At 44.7% G+C, this 18282-nt stretch overlaps 1 protein-coding gene across 1 annotated transcript in view; it reads left to right on the top strand.

Moving 5' to 3' along the window:
• Positions 1-18282, top strand: part of IGF2BP3 (insulin like growth factor 2 mRNA binding protein 3) — a 101854-nt gene that overhangs the window by 47914 nt on the left and 35658 nt on the right. The window contains exon 5 of the mRNA XM_044678857.1: positions 18174-18225. Coding sequence (XP_044534792.1) covers positions 18174-18225 — 52 coding nt within the window. The remainder of the gene's footprint in view (positions 1-18173; positions 18226-18282) is intronic.

Genomic DNA, 18282 nt, shown 5'->3' with positions numbered 1-18282 from the left:
GAATCAGGAAAGGCATCATGTAAGAAGTGGCCCTGAAGCTCAGCTTTGAAGAAACATAGGGATCCCAAGAGGCAACAGGAGATAGGGCATTTCAGACCTCAGGAGACCAGCTGTGCATAGGCATGGAGATGGGAGATGGAGAGTCATTCCCTCTGAGCTAGCAGACAAAATTGGCATCTGAGTGTGTATGAAGGGGAATGGTGGAAATGAACCTGGAGAGGCAGGAGCTAAACTGGGCAAAGTTTTAAATGTCAGCCTCTGGAGGCACTTTTTATAAAAGGAACTATTTCCTCATTAAGTATGTTGTGTATTTTCTTGCCCAGCTAGACCTAAATAGGTAATTTCCAATAGCAACATGCACATGGTAGGACTTGATACTTCTCCAGTAGGAAGGAAAGGCTGGCTTGATGCCTGCCTTGGAATGATTATTATAGACCCTTCATTAGCTGCTCACTCACCTCTATGAACTGTGCTGTCTTCTCTAATGGCTTTAATAGTTGGGCCTTCTGGCTTCCTGTGCCAGGTAATCAGGATGACCTCTAAGCTACCATTAAATGGTGAGAAGATTTCCAGAAAGGAGGTCCTAGACTATTGCCTCCCATAGACATTGGGCTCTTTGGGACAGCTCAGGCTCTATTTATTCTATATGTGTGTAACCAAGAAGCCTTGCCTCTTGTCCTGCCATTGGACTTAATTTCTCTAGAAGAGAGAATGAGGCTGAGGACTTTGTGCAGCTCTGTCTCACTTAAACCCAATCTGGTAGTCAAGATATCATCTTTGAAAATGAAGGATGAACAACTACCACCACCACTGAGAAACTGAGCAGCTGGTAGATGAGAAGCCTGTTTGTGGTTTAACTTCCAAAGTGGGTAGGAAGGAAAAAGGTAGGGAGTAGGATATGGGGATCCAAGGTCCCTTCTGGCTCTAAATGCTATGAGATCATAGAATCGTAGGATCATAGATCTAGAGCTGGAAGGGACCTTGGAAACCATTTGGTCTACAAGAGTGTTTGGAACCACTTTGGTTCTGAACTGAGCTTTTGAGGGATAGCAGTAGGCAGGTTAGCTTATTCCAGAGCAGGGAAGACTGGTGGATGAGTCCTTTTGGATAATGAAGACTTTCTCCCAACTGCAAGTGTTAAGGCCACCATGGAAAGAAAGAAGTATTTGCAAGGAAGGGCTGAAGTCTGAAGTCCAGAGGACGTTTTTCTTATGGTGAAGCCAGTGTAGACAGAACTGTTGGTTTTGTATTTCTTTCTTCAGCTACGCTTACATGCAAGTAGTGGTTACAAGCAATAGTCTTGTGTTCAAAAGCAAAGGACACAGAAAATTTAACTAACCTTGGTTTGTTGTTGTGGCACTTCCTCCCTACACCTTAGATTCAGGACCCACATACACCAAATTCTCTTGGCTCTTTCTGTACATGGGCGATCTGGGTTGTCTAACCTCAGCCGCACCCTCAGCTACAAGAAGCACCAGTGTGATGAGTGTATTGCCTATCTTTGGGCACTTCAAAAATTTGGGACCGGCCATGTGACCCTTCATGACTCACATAGTCTTGAAGAGTCACAAAAATCGGCTTGGTGAAAGAGAATTTCTTGGTCCTCCCAGATGTCTTCCCAAAGCGGTGGCCTTCTGGGGATCAAAGGAGCGGTTGATGAGATGTTAAATAACCTGTTGACTCTCTTCCCTACTCCTTGTTCTCCCGGGGGTAACTTTTCCCTTCAGCCTTCATTGTCAACCTCCTTTTATGGTTGGCCTCCTCTCATTGAAGAACCCAAGTCCTGGAAATGAGTACTTGCAGACATACTTGATGAAGATCATTTGGTTTTGACTTCTTTGATATTGCCAACTTTTAAATGGAACTATCTTAGAAGTTCGAAATTGAAGTTGGAGATGATCCTGCCTCATGGAATTCACAGAAAAATGAGAACGAGAAGTCAAGACCAAGATGACATCTGCCAACAACAAAACATTTGTTTTCACCTTCTATATTTTTTTTTGTATTTGAAAAAAAATATATGGAGGGAAGGAACAGAAAGATTATAGGTGCTTGGACACTGAAAGCTTTTCTTGGCCATCAAAGGGTATAGGAGCTGTCCAGAAAATATTGTTCCCTTGGCTTCTAAAGACAAATGATTCGTAAATAAACTCATTTGTTAAAATGATAAATGTGCTTGGTGACATCACTAACTCTCCTTAAGTATTTTCTGTAGTTCTGTGGGGAGTGTGTCAAATTACACTCAGGGAAGATACTTCATTCCAAATTAGAGGGAGAGAGATTTTCTAATGGGTCTTAGGTGGTACCAATTGATGTCACTTAGTTGGTAGCCCTGTGAAAGAATTAGAGCAAAAATTATGTTCCTTTTACAGATGAGCAAACTGAGGCATAAAGAGAATTGAGGGATGCTCTCTATTTTGTATATATTTGGTCTCTCTGCACAGGTTGTCTCTCCCATTAGAATATAAGCTAGTTATGGGTAGGAACTGTTTTGCTTTGTGTTCTCATGGTCTGGTCCAGAGAAAGACATTATTAAAAGGCAGGTTGTCTGCTTCCTTGCCCAGGGCTACCTCTCAAGGTCTTCCTCTTACTAAAGTTAGTAAGGGTTTGAAGGCCTACTCTGGGGTTCTGTGAAGCGATAGCTCCCCCCCCCCTTTCTCTTTCTCTTTCTCTTTCTCTCCAATGAGAGAGAGGTAGGAAGAAAGTGACAAAATCCTGCTTTGTAGATGAAACAGTCATAAATTTGGAGCTACAAGGCAACTTAGAGGTTATTTGGTCCAGTTGTTTCATTTTACACACGAAGAAACTGAGGCTTAGAGAGAAGGGACTTGAAGGTTACCCTAGGAGGATCATAGATTCATTGTTGTGAGGGACCTTTAAGGGGCCTCTAATTCAACGCCTCTTTAAAAAATCCTTGGGAAATCGGAGATCCAGAGATGAGAATTAACTTGCCTAAGGTCACAGAACTAGGAAACTGGGCTCAGAGAAGCTACTGGCCTTCCCTGGTTCCTAAATGACTGAGCAAGGGATTTGAAGTCAGTTCTTCAGCCTCTTTGGATGGGCCCTCTTGACTGACTCTGAAACTAAGGAACAATCTTGAGCTGGGTTATGACAAAAAGAATCTCCATGCATCTGTCTAGTTAGAGATGAGTGAAAAGCTAGACAGTTTAATATGGGCAGGAGTCCAGATTGCCGTCTTTCCTTTCAGAGGCTCTCATGGTTCTGTGGTTCTTTTGGACAAGTTTGAGTAGGTACCATATCGGTAGATAGCTAGGGATGCTCCCAGAGAGGCTGCCTCATTTGGAACCTAGAAGAGAGAGAGAGAATCTTGATTTGAGACTCATTCAGAAGGGAGAAAAGAAAAGAACAACCCCCACCCCCACCCCCACCCCCAGGTTTTTATTAGACTCCAGAAGACTTATTCTTCACAGGAATGAGCTTCTCTTTAAGTTTTTAATTTGTTGTTGACACCTTTATTTTAAGTGCTTGGATTTTTCTGCATTTTGCCAAATGGCACCAATTCTCTGACTCCACAAAGCCTTAAGGAGTATATTGATGGGTCCAGAAGCAATTATCTGTGGCCTCAAGCAGCCAGAAGGAAGGCTCAGTGAGGAGGCTGTTCTGTTAACTGGAAAGAAGTGGCCATTTAGTGGTGTTTGAATCTCCCTGGGACCTATTGGTGAGCCAAGGTTATGACTAGAAGTCCAAGAGCCCACTCAGTCTCCTGGGGAAGGATGGCCTGGCCAAGGCCAGGGTTCCTGCCTCTTTGTCAGGGAGGGCCCCCTGCAGCTTTTTTTTTTCCCCCTAAGGATTTATCTTGAGCAGAGCTAGTCCTAGTCATTAGTATTGCCTTCACGTTCTAAGAGATATGAGGGAGCCCAAGCCCAGTGCAGTTCAAAGAATAAAGTCGGCCACCCTTTGGCTTAAACAGGTCGGATTAGTTCGCCCTGATACCTTGAACAGGTGAATTGTCTCTCCTCTTTCCCTGATAGTTCTAATTGTGAATAAAGATAAGAGTACGGGTGGGTAAAAAAAAAAAATTAAACTCTTAAAGAGTTTTCCACTAATCCCTCCTTATGGGACTAGGAGCAAAGGCTAACTGGGAAAGGCCTTCTAAGGTAGTTAAAAATTCAGCTGGTCTTTTCATGAGCCAGAGTGGGAAAGTGCTGCAGGTGCAGAGACCATTGGATTTGAGGTCAGAGAATTTAGGTTCTGATGCTGGATCTGCCCCCCCCCCCCCATGAGCCATTTCTTCTTGGAAGTCTTGCGTTTCTCCTCCCCTCTTAGTCCAAGCTGCCTTTCACTTCTTATTTCTCAATGACTCTTGTCAAGTCCTCTGATATGAGAGTGGGGCAAAAGTAGAGGCAGGGAATGCCTCCAGGCAGGGGTTGCAGAGCCAAGCTTTCTACTTAAGGCAATCTGCTTAAAGACATGTCTGCAGAAATTCATCTTGTCTAAAAGTGAGTGGGGGTTGCGCCTTCCCTCAGACTCTCTTGGTATTAGGCTGAGCTCGCCTTTATCTCGCATTCACTCTTGCCATCCAGACCTGTGCCCTACTTGGGTGGTTTTCCTCCATTTTATCTTTCTTTTGAAGTGGTTAGCCGACTCTGGCAAGAAGGTGAACTATGAAGAAACAAACAGTAATGTGTCTCCATCTCCCCCTGCCCCCAGCCACTTAGAGCTTCCATGTCCCCCATCCTCAGAATTCAGGCTCATAATACCCCCAATATACAGATTCCTTCTAAGGATAATTTATGAGACTGGCAGACAACCAATTCCCAGAAAACATCAGGATTGTGTCTCTGAGCAATGTAAATCATAGGCTGCGATAGCATTAACCAACAGGGATATTGGTGAGTAAATCAATCTCCCATCTTAGACCTACTCCAACATACCCTTCCCTAGTTCAGCTGGTGCTGGCCTTGTGTTAATGAGACCCAGTGTGCCTGTTCCATGGCTGGCTCAGCCGGCTAGCTTGGCACACACAAAAAAAGTCTGGTTCCCAGTGCCAGCCCCCAGCTGTTAACTGAAGGAAGCCATTTTGAACATATGTCCCTATTCACCAGGTGAACATGTTGGAAAAGGGGTCTGGCTTAGCAGGACCTCTGCTTTCTACCCAAAGACCAAGTCCAACCACCTGCTGCTAACGTCTAAAATGGTCCCAAAAGATCTTAAGTTTGAGATGATAACATGACAGCCTATCTTAGAATGCACGGGGGGAAAGTCAAGACTAGGATTGTGGGCAGAGGAGTCCTTTTCATGAAAGTGATATGCTGGGAGGCCGAATGGAGCTCCTTGAGGGAGGAAGGATTGGGTTGGGATGAGGGGGGTGGTAGTGTGTGGCACCCCAAGAACAACCACACTTATAGAGTTGAAGGCTAGAGCTGGAAAAAAGGAAGAAAAACTGACAAAAGACCCTAAGAAGTAGAAGTCAGGTGTGTGTGTGGGGGGGAGTCAAGAACAATGTTCTCTCCGTGTTGGTTTTATGTCAGGTGTTGTGTCATGGAAATTCGTCATTGAGCAAACATTTTTGTTTCTTGTTTACTACCCAGAGAATAGGAGAATTGGCTCCCCTTTCCTTTCCCCCAGTTATCATTGATTGAATCTGATGCTCCCAAGCAGAATCCTCACTTTGTATTTTTAGAAATTCAATTTTTTTAATTTGCAAACACTTTTATTCCAAGGTTGTTTCCCCTCTTCTTGCCCATTAAGAAAGGAAAAACAAAAGCAAGCCTTAGAACCAATATGCAGAGTTGAGCAAAACAAATTCCCACATTGGCCATACAGAGTCCACCTCCTCTCTGACGGTGGGGAGCATTTTCTTTACTCTCTCTGACTTTGATTCATGATACAATTTCTGAACTAAAACAAGGCATGTCAGGCAGGTTTCCCCCAAAAGATATGCCCCCAACCCGACTGAGCAAGGCCGGGGCCTAGTTAATACTGGAGCTGTGGCTCAGCAAATGATAATAGCTTGCCTAGACAGCCTGTGGGTTGAATATGTTGTGAGTTGGGTTAGAGGATTTTGTGTGAGAAGCAATCCCAGGGACCCCAGGAGCAGCTGGAGCAACAGCAAGGGCTGCTGAAGATGGCTCTCCTCCAAGTTGCCCGTTTCCCCTAAATATATCCTCCCGGGGACATTTTGAAAGCAACTGGCAGGTGTGGCCACTGCTTGCCTAATCTCCCCAGGTCTTTATTTATTTATTAAACATAGGTAGCTGCAGAAAGGGTGGAAGTCTACCAAGGTTGCCGCTGGCTTTCCTGTGTGCTGCTATGGCTTGGTGTCCTTCCAGTGGGAGTTTGGGGGGTGTGACAGGTTTGGGTATAGCCCTGTTTGAGAGTGACACCCTTCCAAGGGAGGGTATCTGCTCTGGGATGCCTCCATGCCCAAGTAGTCTTGGAGAGAGAGAGAAACCCAACAACAAAAATGGGGTGGGGTGTGGGAAACAACACCCACTGTTCAGTCATCATTTTTGTCCCCATTCCATTGTCTCCCCAAACTCTTGCCCAAGTCTTAGCAAAGGGCAGAGCTGTTCACTCTCCTAATAAGCTGGGGTGATAAGCGCAGCAGCTGGCCGTCGGCTCTTTGCCCAGTTGGTAGTTCTCTCCATTATTCTATGGCCAAATCATCCGTGGCATCTACCGAGGAAGGCATGGGGAGTGCCCTGGAAAGCCCCCGATGGATTTTGCAAACTTATAGGGATGAAAGCAAGCTGATCTGTGACTGAGGAGACTGGAGGGAAGGGGAGGAAGGATATTTGGGCTTTGGGTCTTCAGTCCTTCCTTCCTTTTGGGAATGTTTTAGATGGAGCCCACCGTGTCCAGGGAAGGGAAATGTCATTTAAGCTCAGATTTTTGTCATTCATATTTTTTCAAAAAGGGGGGGGGGTAGGCCAGCCTGCAGAGTCGTGGGGGTGGGGTGGGGGAGTCAGAAAAGGCTGGGGGGGGGAGGAACCTATGAGGAACCAAAAGCTTTGAACAGGACCTTCCTCACGATTGATTGGGACTAATGGTTTACTCTTAGTTAATAGCTGCCCTTTCCCTCAAACATTTTAAACTCCTGATATGGGTTTGGAGGCGGATGGGAAATGTGTCCAGCTTTCCTGGAGCCCTTCTCAGTGGACACGTTAGCCGGCTCCCTCGATTTCTTGGCTTTTTGTTTCCTTTTGGTTTTAGTTCAGATTCCACCATTCCCTTTTCTGACAGGGGCATCCCCAGGTTCTACAGGGAGGGGATAAAGTGAAATTGTATCCAGACATCTTGTTTTTTCTGTTTGTTTTTCCTTTCTTAAAGCAATTGGTAACTTCTTAAGAGGAAGGACACATTGTGGCCGAGGCTGGCAATTTTGATATTTGCAAGCAAGGCGCTTTTTACATTTTAGGGTTTCCTTTTAAGTTTTGTTCCCATTTGGCCGCTAATCATCCTTTAGTCTTTTAGAAGAAAGACTGCAGATGCTGGGCCCCCCGAATCTCCCATTAGGCTCTCTTTGTAGGAGGGAGAACCTGCCTCCCAGTTCAGAAGAGGCACGAGGAGCCTCCTTAAGTGTTTGCCACTGCTTGGCGGAGGGGGGAGGGAGGAGAAGGAGGATGGGGCCAGGTGCAAGAAAGCACTGTGTATAGGCTGTCCCTGCACCAGCCTATAACCCTTTTCTCTAGCAAGGAAAAAAAAAACAAACCCCAGCAACAAACTTTGCCTAGGGAAACCTCTGTTGGCAGCAGAGTGGCTGTTTTGCAAATCAGGGGGAAAAAACCCTTTGTGTGATAAGTTTTCTTAATTCTTTTTTCCCCATCTGGAAAGCTGTTGGAAGCCAGGTTTGGGGGTGGACAGAGGAGTTACATGGGGAAGAGAAGGAAGCACTTGGAGTAATTCTCCCCTTGACATATCACAAATCATCTTTTTAGGAGAATATGAAACTTGCCTGTGAATCCAGTTAATTTCCTTCTAAACTCTGCTGAGCCTTGAACCAAGATTGACAAAGAAAGACTCCACTAGAGGAAGGGTTTTAAAAACTTTTTATCACTGAATTTCGGGGTCTTCTGGCTTTGAAATGAACCCAGGATCCCCGGGTGTCTCAGCTGTTGTGGCACCAAATACATTATTCAAGGCTGCCTTACCCTGACCCAAGCAGAGCCTGCTTCAAAACTGGGGTCTAGAGGACACATCCCAAAGGGTGACTCTTCCCCATGACGCCTTCAGTTTTCTGCATTTTTCTGAGAATATTGTGCTGGAGTGGATCGCCCCCGTTATCCCTACGATCTTGTATCTTCTTAGCCTAGCCCGGGGACGGGCAAACTTTTTAAAGAGGGGGCCAAAGGAAAGGAAAAACAACTTTAGGTGGGCCAATATAATTTATTAAAAAATAACAATGATACATTTGATGAAATTCTTGTATTTTTTGTGATACTAAGCCCTATTAATGACTGAAAGACTATGAAGGAGAAGGGCTGCATCTGGCCCATTCAGTAGAGGAGGAAAATATATGTATGTGTTGGGAGAAGGACCGGATTTGTGATTTATTTATTTCATTTTGAATCCAGACGTTCCCTGCTAGTCTCAGAAAACTGCCTAGATCGCTTAGGTTGAGTGACTTGCCCAGGGAACAAAATATGTGTCAGAGGCAGAATTTGAATCCATGTCCCGATTCTCTGGCCATAGCCTACTATTTGTATGTATCTCTGTGTAGAAATAGAGCTCTGGTTCCCCTTCTCCCACCCCACCTTTCCCCCAAATACCAATTGCCAGATGGCAAGAGCAAGCTGCCAAAAGCCTAATTTTCATCTCTTTCCCAACCGGTTTGAATAGGGGGTCCCCCCCCAGGCAGATCTGCTGGTGGATATTGAAGCATTCCCTGGCTGGTCTCCAGGCCAACCACCCCTCCTTTCCCGGTGGCTTGCAGGGCTCTTCTCAGTGGGGAGGGGCCCTTCTCAGGGCAGCCTCTTGCAGTGTCAGCGCAATTCTCGTGTCCACACCCAGATCCTCAGACTTTTTGGAAATCCAGAGTGGCTCCTCCTGGAAGGGGTTGAGGGGACCCCTGGTAATTGAAGTTTGGGTTTAGGATTAAAACCTGGGAGGTGGGGCTGGCCCCACCTAAGGGAAGAAGGCACAGGGAGAATTTTCCTTGGATTCCTGGCGTGCTGTTGTGACTCTATGGGAAGACTTGAATTGGGATGACATTTAAAGCCTTGGCCCCTTTGGGGGAGTTTTCTAACCATTAAGGCAAAGGTGTGGGCTTAAGCTTCTGTGTTTTTCAAAACCTTTAAATAGAAGAGGCTGCAGCCCTTTAAAAATATGGATTAAGATGGTGGCTTCTCCTTGTGCCTGCCTGCCGAATAAGAATAGGAGGTTGCCTTCTTAGGGTCCCCAAAGTTAAGATGATAAAAAAATCTCTTGGAGAGGAGTTTACTGTTTTATATCGCAGATCTGGAAGTTCTTTGGGTATATTCGAGAAGACATTTTTCCTCTAGCCAAATAGCTGGATTTTGGTGCCCATATTTCCTAGAGGAAATGGTTATCCAAACTCTATCATATAGGATTTCTTACTGTAATGAAAGTGCTCTTTCCCCATATAACATAAGGGGATACTTTAGGGAATGCCATATACACAAGTCAGGGTAGAATTCCTGGGATAATTTCCTCTGGATCTGGACTCCAAAATGCCCCCATTCCCAGAACTTATATATTTAGCTAAGTATAATGTCTTTGCTTTCCTCCTCCCAGCTTAATTTTATAGAGAATGTCTCCCCCTTCTTATGGCAACAGGATAGGCATGTATAAAATGGTGTCCAGCTGAAGTCTTCTCCAAAGGCTATGGTCACTTTCCTTTCAGGAGATTAAATTTTCCAGGTTTCATTGTCACTCTGACTTTTTTCAATATCTTAAAAAAAATGTTATTGGCATTTTTTCTTTTTATATGGGTGGAATTTCCCCCTGTATGCCTCTCCCTGCTCTACTCCAAGAGGTATACCATCTAATTGGAGACTTTTTAAAAGTAAAAAGGAAACCTAGGAAGAAGGGCGGGGGCGGGAATCAGCAAAACTGATCAATACGTCAAAAAAAAATATCTGAAAACCTGCAATGTTCCACACCTGTAGAAACTTGTCCACTTAACTATCAATTTTACTTTGGGGACTAGAAAATGTTTTTTTTTTTACATTTCTTTTCCACTCCCCTTTCAAAAAAAATTCAGGAGGGAAAAACGAGTTTAGTGTTATCAAGTTTCAACTGAGATCTGCGCGGTGATATTAACAATGTTCAGGCTCTAAAAGGAGCTCGGCGGGAGCCTCTCTCACTCGTAGGGCTATCTGACATCAATTATCTGGCATTACTTTGTGTGGCCAGTCATGTCTAAAGAGGATGTAATCATTCATCATCCCTATTTTGTGGCTGCCCTTGCCCAGAGGCTTCTGGACTCCTGAGCAAGATTTAATAAAATCAAATTTCCAACTTAACAAGGCAGTATGCCCAGACAAATAGCATGAGTCCAGAGCCAAAACTGGGGAGGGGGGCACTGAGAGGGGGAAAGGAGAGACACTCATCCACTCAGTTCACCCTTTTCTTAGATTTTAGACACAGGAGTTTGTCTTTGAGAGGCTAATTTCACTGGAGCCGGCAGAGAGAATAAGGGATAGTTGGTTCACTCTTCTTTGTTCTAACTAGCTTGCTGGGTTACTAGAGACAAGATATCTTGGTAGTTCTTTGGAACTTCCAGTATCTCATCTGGAAATAGGATTAGTGATTGATTCATTTTTTTTTAAAAGCAAAGTAATTTGGAGGGGTAATTGGTGGCCAACCACTGGTGGACATTTTCCTGGAATCTCTAGAAATGTTTTTTTTTTTTTTCCCTGTTGGCTAGAAAAATTGGAAAGTATTCGGGTTGGGAAAGGGAGCCTGGGTCCCCCTGGCAGGCAGGAGTTTGAGGAGGTAGGAGTTACAGATAATTGAACCTCTGGTGGAAGCCATGTGGCTTTCTGGAATTTAATTTCCATTTTTTTTATTGTCAGTTATTTGTTTAAAATTTTACTGTCTGTAAAAGAGAGAAAGTGTGGGATTGAGGTTTTTCTTTTGTTTTTTACAATTCAGAATCTGTGGGGTAGGTTTTGCAATTTTTAAAACAAGATCCTTCCAAAGCTCTCTTTATCAAAGCTGCAACTTCTGGGTGAAGTTGGTTGTCTTAAGGTAAAAAAAAAAATGTGATTCCCTCTCGGCTCTTAACAGATACCTTCTATCTGCGTAATTCCAGGGAAGGGTATCCTCCCTTCTGGGCAGAGGGGGAAGAATTAGATCACTGGGTCGATCTGATCTTTGAAAATGGGAAGAAAAGTAATCAAAATTATGCCCACTGAGAGCCTATTGGGCCGACTTGTTTTCGTGTGGCTTTGAAAGATTTTTTTCAGACTTGTTGAACAAGATGAAACTATTTCTAGCTACCAGAAGGCAATTGTAAATAAGTGACACTGCAGTAGCATGGGCTGGAAAGCCATCTTTTGAGGGAGGTCGATGTATGTTGTTGAGTGCAAAGGCAGCCTTCTTTTTGCCTTTTTTCTCAGTCTTGATGAGAATAGGCAGACTCTATTTTGCAAGTCTCTTAACTTACCTCTATCAGTGCTTTGTACCAGTGATAAACAGTCTTTGAGAATGCCTTGTTGGTATTCCCTGGGAGAGATTTATCATCTGAGGAAATCGAGGAAATCACCAGGAAGCTCAAAGATAAGAGAAATATTGCCAAAAAAATGAATATTAATAAATGTTTAAAAAAAAGAGAAATATTGCCAGAAAAACCTACAGATTGAAAAAAAGAAATGCCATGGGCATATGGGCCACCCCTTTGCGGCTTTGCCTACCTTTTCCCCCTTTTCCTAAACTCAGGAATGACCTTTTTATCCCAGTTTTTTTAAACAACATTTTATTGACGTGCTGCTTCCACATCACCACATTTCTCTCTGTATTCTCCTCCAGCCACCCTAGATAGCAATAACATTTTTTGGGGGGAGGAGGAACCCTCTACCCAGCAAAACTGATCCATAAATTCAGAAAGAAAACCTGAAAATCCTGCAGTTGTTCCACACTTATAGACCTGCCACCCCCATCAAGAAGTGGGGGAAATTTTCTCTTTTCTTTGGATTCTGAAGCATAAACACATCTTTAAGCTTAAACACGCTGATTTACGCATTTGTTTTGGGAGGATGAGGGGAAAATGTTCACGGAGAATCCTCTATTCTCTCAGATGATCCCCATGTCCTAAAGCTGCCCGGCATCCTTCCCTGCTGAGGGACTGGTGTAAATGCAGCAAAGTGGAAGATCATTTCTAAAGGCCGTGTAAAAAAAATTCTGGGTGATGTTTTTGAAGGCTCAGCCTGATGTGTTATTTGACTTGGAGGGGGGAGAAACCTGACCTGGCAAGGCAAGGCAAAGAAAGCCCAGTCTTCCTTGTTTCCTGAATTCTGGGGCGCCTAGCTAGCCCTGTGTGCAGGAAGGGTAAGTCCGAGGGACTGCCTTGAAAAGGCTCCAAATTGTGTGGCGCCTCAAATTGATTTTGTTGACTTGGTCCTTTGTCTGCAATGCTGGGGCCCATTTCATTTCCACTGTGTCTCTTTCCCTTGCCTAAGACAGAGCTTTGGGTCCGTCTCTCCCCAGGAATGATTAGAGAGCTGTTACAATCCTGACTAAGATCACTGAAGAGGGAGAAGGAATTCTGCCTCCCCAGTTGATCAGGGATCCCCAGCAGAGAAAAGGGAGCTAGGCAAGGCCCTTTGCCTCTGAGGGAGGGGCAGATTTGCCCTGCAGCCAGTCTACCCCCTTCTCCTTCCCTCTGCAAAGGGGGGGGTGGCCCCCGTTTTGCCCTGTCCTGTCTGTTGTGCTATCCTGAGCCCCCTGGCCAGGGTTGGCTTTGAGAGTGAGGAATCTAAGGAGACAGAAGCAGTGCGGAAACCAGTGTTCACGTTTAAGGGGAAAGAAAAACACTGCTCAGGCTCTTAGACACACCTTTGCACACCAGGCCAAGTTCTGGGCTTGTAACTCCATTTTGTGCTGCCGGCAGAGGGACATTTTAGAAGCATGTTTGCACAGCCTGCCATGTTCACATGGAGGCAAGGTCTGCGTTTTAGAAATGCCTGTATGGCCCGGTGAGGGGTAGGCTCCCCCCTCCCGCCCCCTTCTTTCTGTAGTATCCCCAGAGTCTTCCCAGGCAGCCTGGTGGTAGGCTCTTAATCATTGTTTGCCGAATGGAAATGGACCCTCCTGGCCTGGATCAGATGTTCTTTCTCCCTGTAATTAACCCTTTTTAATCTGGGAGAAGGAAGGCTAACCCAGAAGAGAGACCCAAAGCAGCACTTTCAAGCTGGTCCCATTTGAGGGCTTCTCTTGGCCTTTTATTTCCTTTCTCTCCCTCCAGCACAGTAGTTAGCTAGGGCTCAAGGGGACTCATGAATAGCCCAAGAGTCTTTCTGGGGGGGGCCAGGAGGGAAGAACCCCCCAGCCATCTGGTAGGGAAATCCCTGATCTCCTGGGCTAGGATTGATTGACTTTGCCTTTCATCCCCTATTCAAAGATGTCCCTCCTCATTTTCAATGCTAGCCCCAGTGGGTCAGGGCATGGGCTGTTTCAGGTGTCGATCCCCCCTGTAGCTGGAGAGGTACTAATGGCACTGCAGAGTCTTTCTTCCCCTCCCGTGAGCGCCATCCTGCAGATGGGTTGGGCACAGACATCCAGAGTTTGGCACAGCAACGCCAGTGCCTTGACAGTTGGGCCCCCGGGGACATGGCTGCCAACTGGGTATACACAGAGTTGATGTTGTAACCAGGACTTGAGGCCAGCAATGAGACCTTTCCAGGAATGGGACCTCTGGGGGATAGATGACCCCCTCGGTAAAATGGGACCTCGAAGGTGACCCTCCTCGCCTCCCTTTCTGCAGCCAGGCTCTCCTGGCTGCTTTTGGTAACTGGTTAAAATCTCTCCCCATATAGACTTGTCTTCTCCCAAAGGGGTGTCAGGCTCTCCCTTCCCAGGCACAATGTCTATTCTGCCCAGTCTCTGGTTTCCATATTCAGTTTATTGATGAAAGTGGGATTGGTCCTAAAGAGGATTTAGGATGGGTCAGGGGGCCTTTATTCTCTGTGCTCTGGGGCCGCCCCTACCCCAGCCCTGGATCATAAAAGGCGAGTTTGCTTACCCAACTCTCTAAATGAGAGTCCTTTTGGGGAGGGATTTTTAAAGAAATCTGAGCTTCCCCTACTCTGATTTTCCAGGTTCCTTCATTTTGCCACCCCTTCTCAGAGGGTAGGGAGCCAGGCTGATCCAGCCTTTCCTCTCTGTGACCTTCTCTTCTCCATTCTAAGACTCTGTCCCCTCCATAGCACTCCCCCCTTTGCAGCTGTGCAGAGCAGCAATTGAATGTCTCCAGTTGTCAGGCCCCAGTTTGCACACGTTTCCAGGCCCTTCTCTCCCCCCACACCCATGTAATTTGGAGTCCAGCCATATCCTTGTCAAGGAAGGGTTACAGATTATCCAAAGCTGGAGAATGCTGGAGGGCAAAGGGGAGGAAGGGAAGGGATCAGCCTTGCAATTTGGAGGCCAAATTCTGGTTTCTTCTACCCCAGTGTCTGCCCTTCACTCTACTAGATTGCTTGGAACAAATCCCTTGAATTTCTTCTTTATCTCAGTTTCTTCCTCTGGAGGAGGAGGTCAGAATAGCTGATCTTTAAAGGCCCTTCCAAATCTTAAGGTTCTGGGACCCTCATTATTTTTCTCTGTACACCCTTAATCAGAAGAAAGTGGCTCCTGGTGGAGAGGACAAGTGGCCTAGAGATCTGAGTGCACTGGGGTGACACGGAACATGTAATCTGGCAATGTTCCCTACGGCAGATCCTATCCAGACCAATCCCAAACCTTCCTAGAAGAACCCTTCTGTATTCTCTCTCCTGGCTTCAAAGGAGAAATTGTCCAGTTTCCTGTGCCCATTTCTCTGAAGAACTGTGCCTCTTAATTGTTGTTGAAGGATGGCGAGGCTTTCATCCAGCGGACAGTTTGGGAAATGAAGGCATTCGTTATTCCTTGGTTTATAAACTGTGCAATGAATATAAATAAAACCAAGAGTCTCTGAATTGGTGATTCCCCCCTCCCCAGCCCCCTTCACAATGTGTATTTATGCCACTTAAGATTCTTCCCATTTGGATTCCATTTTTTAAAGAACGAGGTTGGGTTAGAGAAGCAAGTTGCACGCTGTCAGTTTGGTAAAATGTATGTAATGTATAGAAGCTTACGAGGAAGAATTGGGAAAAGACCTTCACTTCTGTCAGTGACATTGGCAGAGCCAGAATGCTGGGCAGCAATTGGAGCAGATTTCAGAAAGAATTATTTACTTTTTGTTAAATCCGTTACTAGGAGAAGGCAATCCTTAATGACCCAACCAATTGCTTTCAGGAAGCATTTAAGGTCCCATGTTTCCCCTGTGCATTTTTTCCCCCTTAACAAAATAAAGAACTCCAAAATGGATTAATTTAAGTGGACGAGGCCCCTTTTGTTGTTTAAAAAAAGAAAAAAACCCGCCACAACAAATAAGGGAGCAGACAGAACCCTGATGAATGAATGATTAAGCTCCTTCCCTTCAAAACTGGTGATTTCAAGCCTTAGTGTTGTAGGATTTGTGATGTACATTCCCTGCTGTCCTAATAAAGGGCAGGGAAGGGACTTTTTTTTTAATGGTAAGAAATAGTGCAGCCATCTTTAAAGCATGAAATAAGTGTGAGTCAGGATTATTGCATTTGTTATATTTTTGCTATCTGGATTAAGTTGGTATTTTCCTACCCAAACTTTCTTCTTCAATTTAAAAGTCCCCCACATAAAATAAAGGCTGGTGTTGCCTCTCTGGACCTTTGTGCTTAGGGAAATGCATCTTCTCTCTTTTGAGTTGAGACCTTGCTAGGGTTGGCTGTCTGTGGTTTTGGGGGGGGGGGGAGGCATGGCTGTCCTGCCTCCAGGCTGTCTCCCTGATCAGTATTGCTGGCTTGTTACTACGCAGACCCCATGTGTGGTCAGGCTAAGGAGAGAGTGAGAGTGTGTTCGCCAAACAATATCAGACTCAGTAAGTTGCTATTCTAGATTTTTTTTTTTTTTGTCAAAGTCCGAACCAAACTCTGTTATTTAATACTTTTAACAGTAGTTCTGATCTCAGATAAAACATGAAAGTGTAATGAACCCTACAAGAACCTGCCTTTGCTCCCAGTTATTGCTATCCAGGTGTTCTCAGGCTCCCCCCTTCCTTGCCAATCCCCCCCCCCCAAGGAAATTCACTCTGTGGAAATTGGCAAATAGTACTTTTTCCATAAATGGATGAGAACTTTTAATTAATTAATTAATTGATTTTTTTTAAGCCCTTAACTTCTGTGTATTGGCTCCTAGGTGGAAGAGTGGTAAGGGTGGGCAATGGTGGTTGAGTGACTTGCCCAGGGTCACACAGCTGGGAAGTATCTGAGGCCGGATTTGAACCTAGGACCTCCCATCTCTAGGCCTGACTCTCAATCCACGAGGATGACAACTTTTTAAAAAATCACCTTTACTTTAAACCTTGGGGTTCTGAACGATCTAACATGGGTTATCAGCAGCCCTTTAAAAAGCCTATTAAATGAACAATCACTTAGGAGATAGCAAAGAAGATAAATCTCCTTAGCTTAGACGAAAGAGCAAGCTTCAAGTTTTTGTAGAAGTGTTTGCCTTGAAATGATAGCTGAGGAGCTGGGGAGCATAAAGCGTCGCATCTGTCATTGTCTCTTTCTCCTCTGAATCCAGCCCCTCCTGGGGTAGAGGCTAGGAAGGGGTGCTCTTTATAGAATATTTGTGTTCTTCCACTTCTTTTTTCCTTGACTGAGTTATTGAAAAATGAGAGAACTATAGTTCCTCTCTTTGTGCTTACAAATTAATCAGGAGAATCAGGAGAAGTGGAGAAAGTCTTTAGCTGTCTTGCATAGCTTCTGTCTTGAAAAAAATGGCTGATTTTGAACCAAATTCAATTTTAACAACACGTCAGGAATGTTATGAACAAGAGCTAGAATGTTTTTGTACAAAGAGAGTTGTCTTTTTTCTTTTTTCTTCCCTCTCCAATTGTAGGCGAGGAGAAAAAAGCTCATTAATTTGAAAGGAAAAAAAAAACTAGTAAGGAGGGAGAGAGAACCTTATTCCACTAGGAGAACACAGAAGGGGCCCTGTGTTCTCTTTGGGGTCTGCTCCAGAGATGTAGCTTGATTCTGAATTCAGAACCTTTTTTAGGTCAGGTATTGAAGTATATAGGTAGAAGGCAGGGGCTTTGGGGTTGTGTGTGGCAGTTTCTTTTTTATTATTATTATTTTTTAAACCCCCACCTTCTGTCTTGGAGTTAATACTGTGTATTGGCTCCAAGGCAGAAGAGTGGTAAGGGTAGGCAATGGGGGTCAAGTGACTTGCCCAGGGTCACACAGCTGGGTGTGTGTGGCAGATTCTGAGGGTCACAGTCATTGAGACACACCAGAACGCAATCACATTCTCCTCTAATCTTATGCAAATACAAAAGAGAAGATTCACACTTTTAGGGAGTATTCCTCGCCTGCCGTTTTTTTTTATAGCATATCTATCTTACATCTGGACTCAGATCTTCTGAGATCTCAATTTTTTTTTCTCTCAATTAAATCTTCCTTAGAATTTAATCTCTGAACATCCATCTTATGCTGGATCCAGAAAGGAAGTTTATCCATTTTTTAAAAAGGAGAGCCTTTAAATAAAAATAAAAAGATAACCTTCGAGTTAGGTGACTCGAGCTCCCGTTTCATGTAACTGGTCTGCTAGGAGGAGATGTTTGCATGGGAGTGACTGTGTGAAAGTGTAGCTTCCTTTCTCCCTCGACCCTAGGAACAAGGCAGCTGGGGTTCCATAAAGCTTCCACCCTATGGTTGTTCCTCGATTAGCCAGCATGAAATGGATTTGAAATCAGGGATCCAGGGATGGGCAAGACAGAGAGAAGCGTGTATTCTCTCATGGTGTCCTCCCCACAATTCTTTAGATCAAAGACCCAAATTAATCTTTTGGCTCTTGCCCAGCATAATTTGCTTTGCAATTAGAAACATATCCCTATCTTTGCTAACAACTCAAAGATGCACCCAATGGTTAACCTTTTTTTTTTTGCATTGTTTTTCTTCTTTTCCTTGCAGGTACTGGACAGTGTTTTGGCTCAGTACGGGTCTGTGGAGAATTGCGAGCAAGGTGTGTGTTATTCCTGAACTCATTTAATTTCCAATTGATTAAAAAAAGGAAGGAGTA

The sequence above is a fragment of the Gracilinanus agilis genome, chromosome 5 (genome assembly GCF_016433145.1).
Source record: "Gracilinanus agilis isolate LMUSP501 chromosome 5, AgileGrace, whole genome shotgun sequence".
Classification (NCBI taxonomy): domain Eukaryota; kingdom Metazoa; phylum Chordata; class Mammalia; order Didelphimorphia; family Didelphidae; genus Gracilinanus; species Gracilinanus agilis.
Note: the sequence above shows the minus strand (reverse complement) of the source record. Positions and strands in the feature narration are given on the sequence as shown.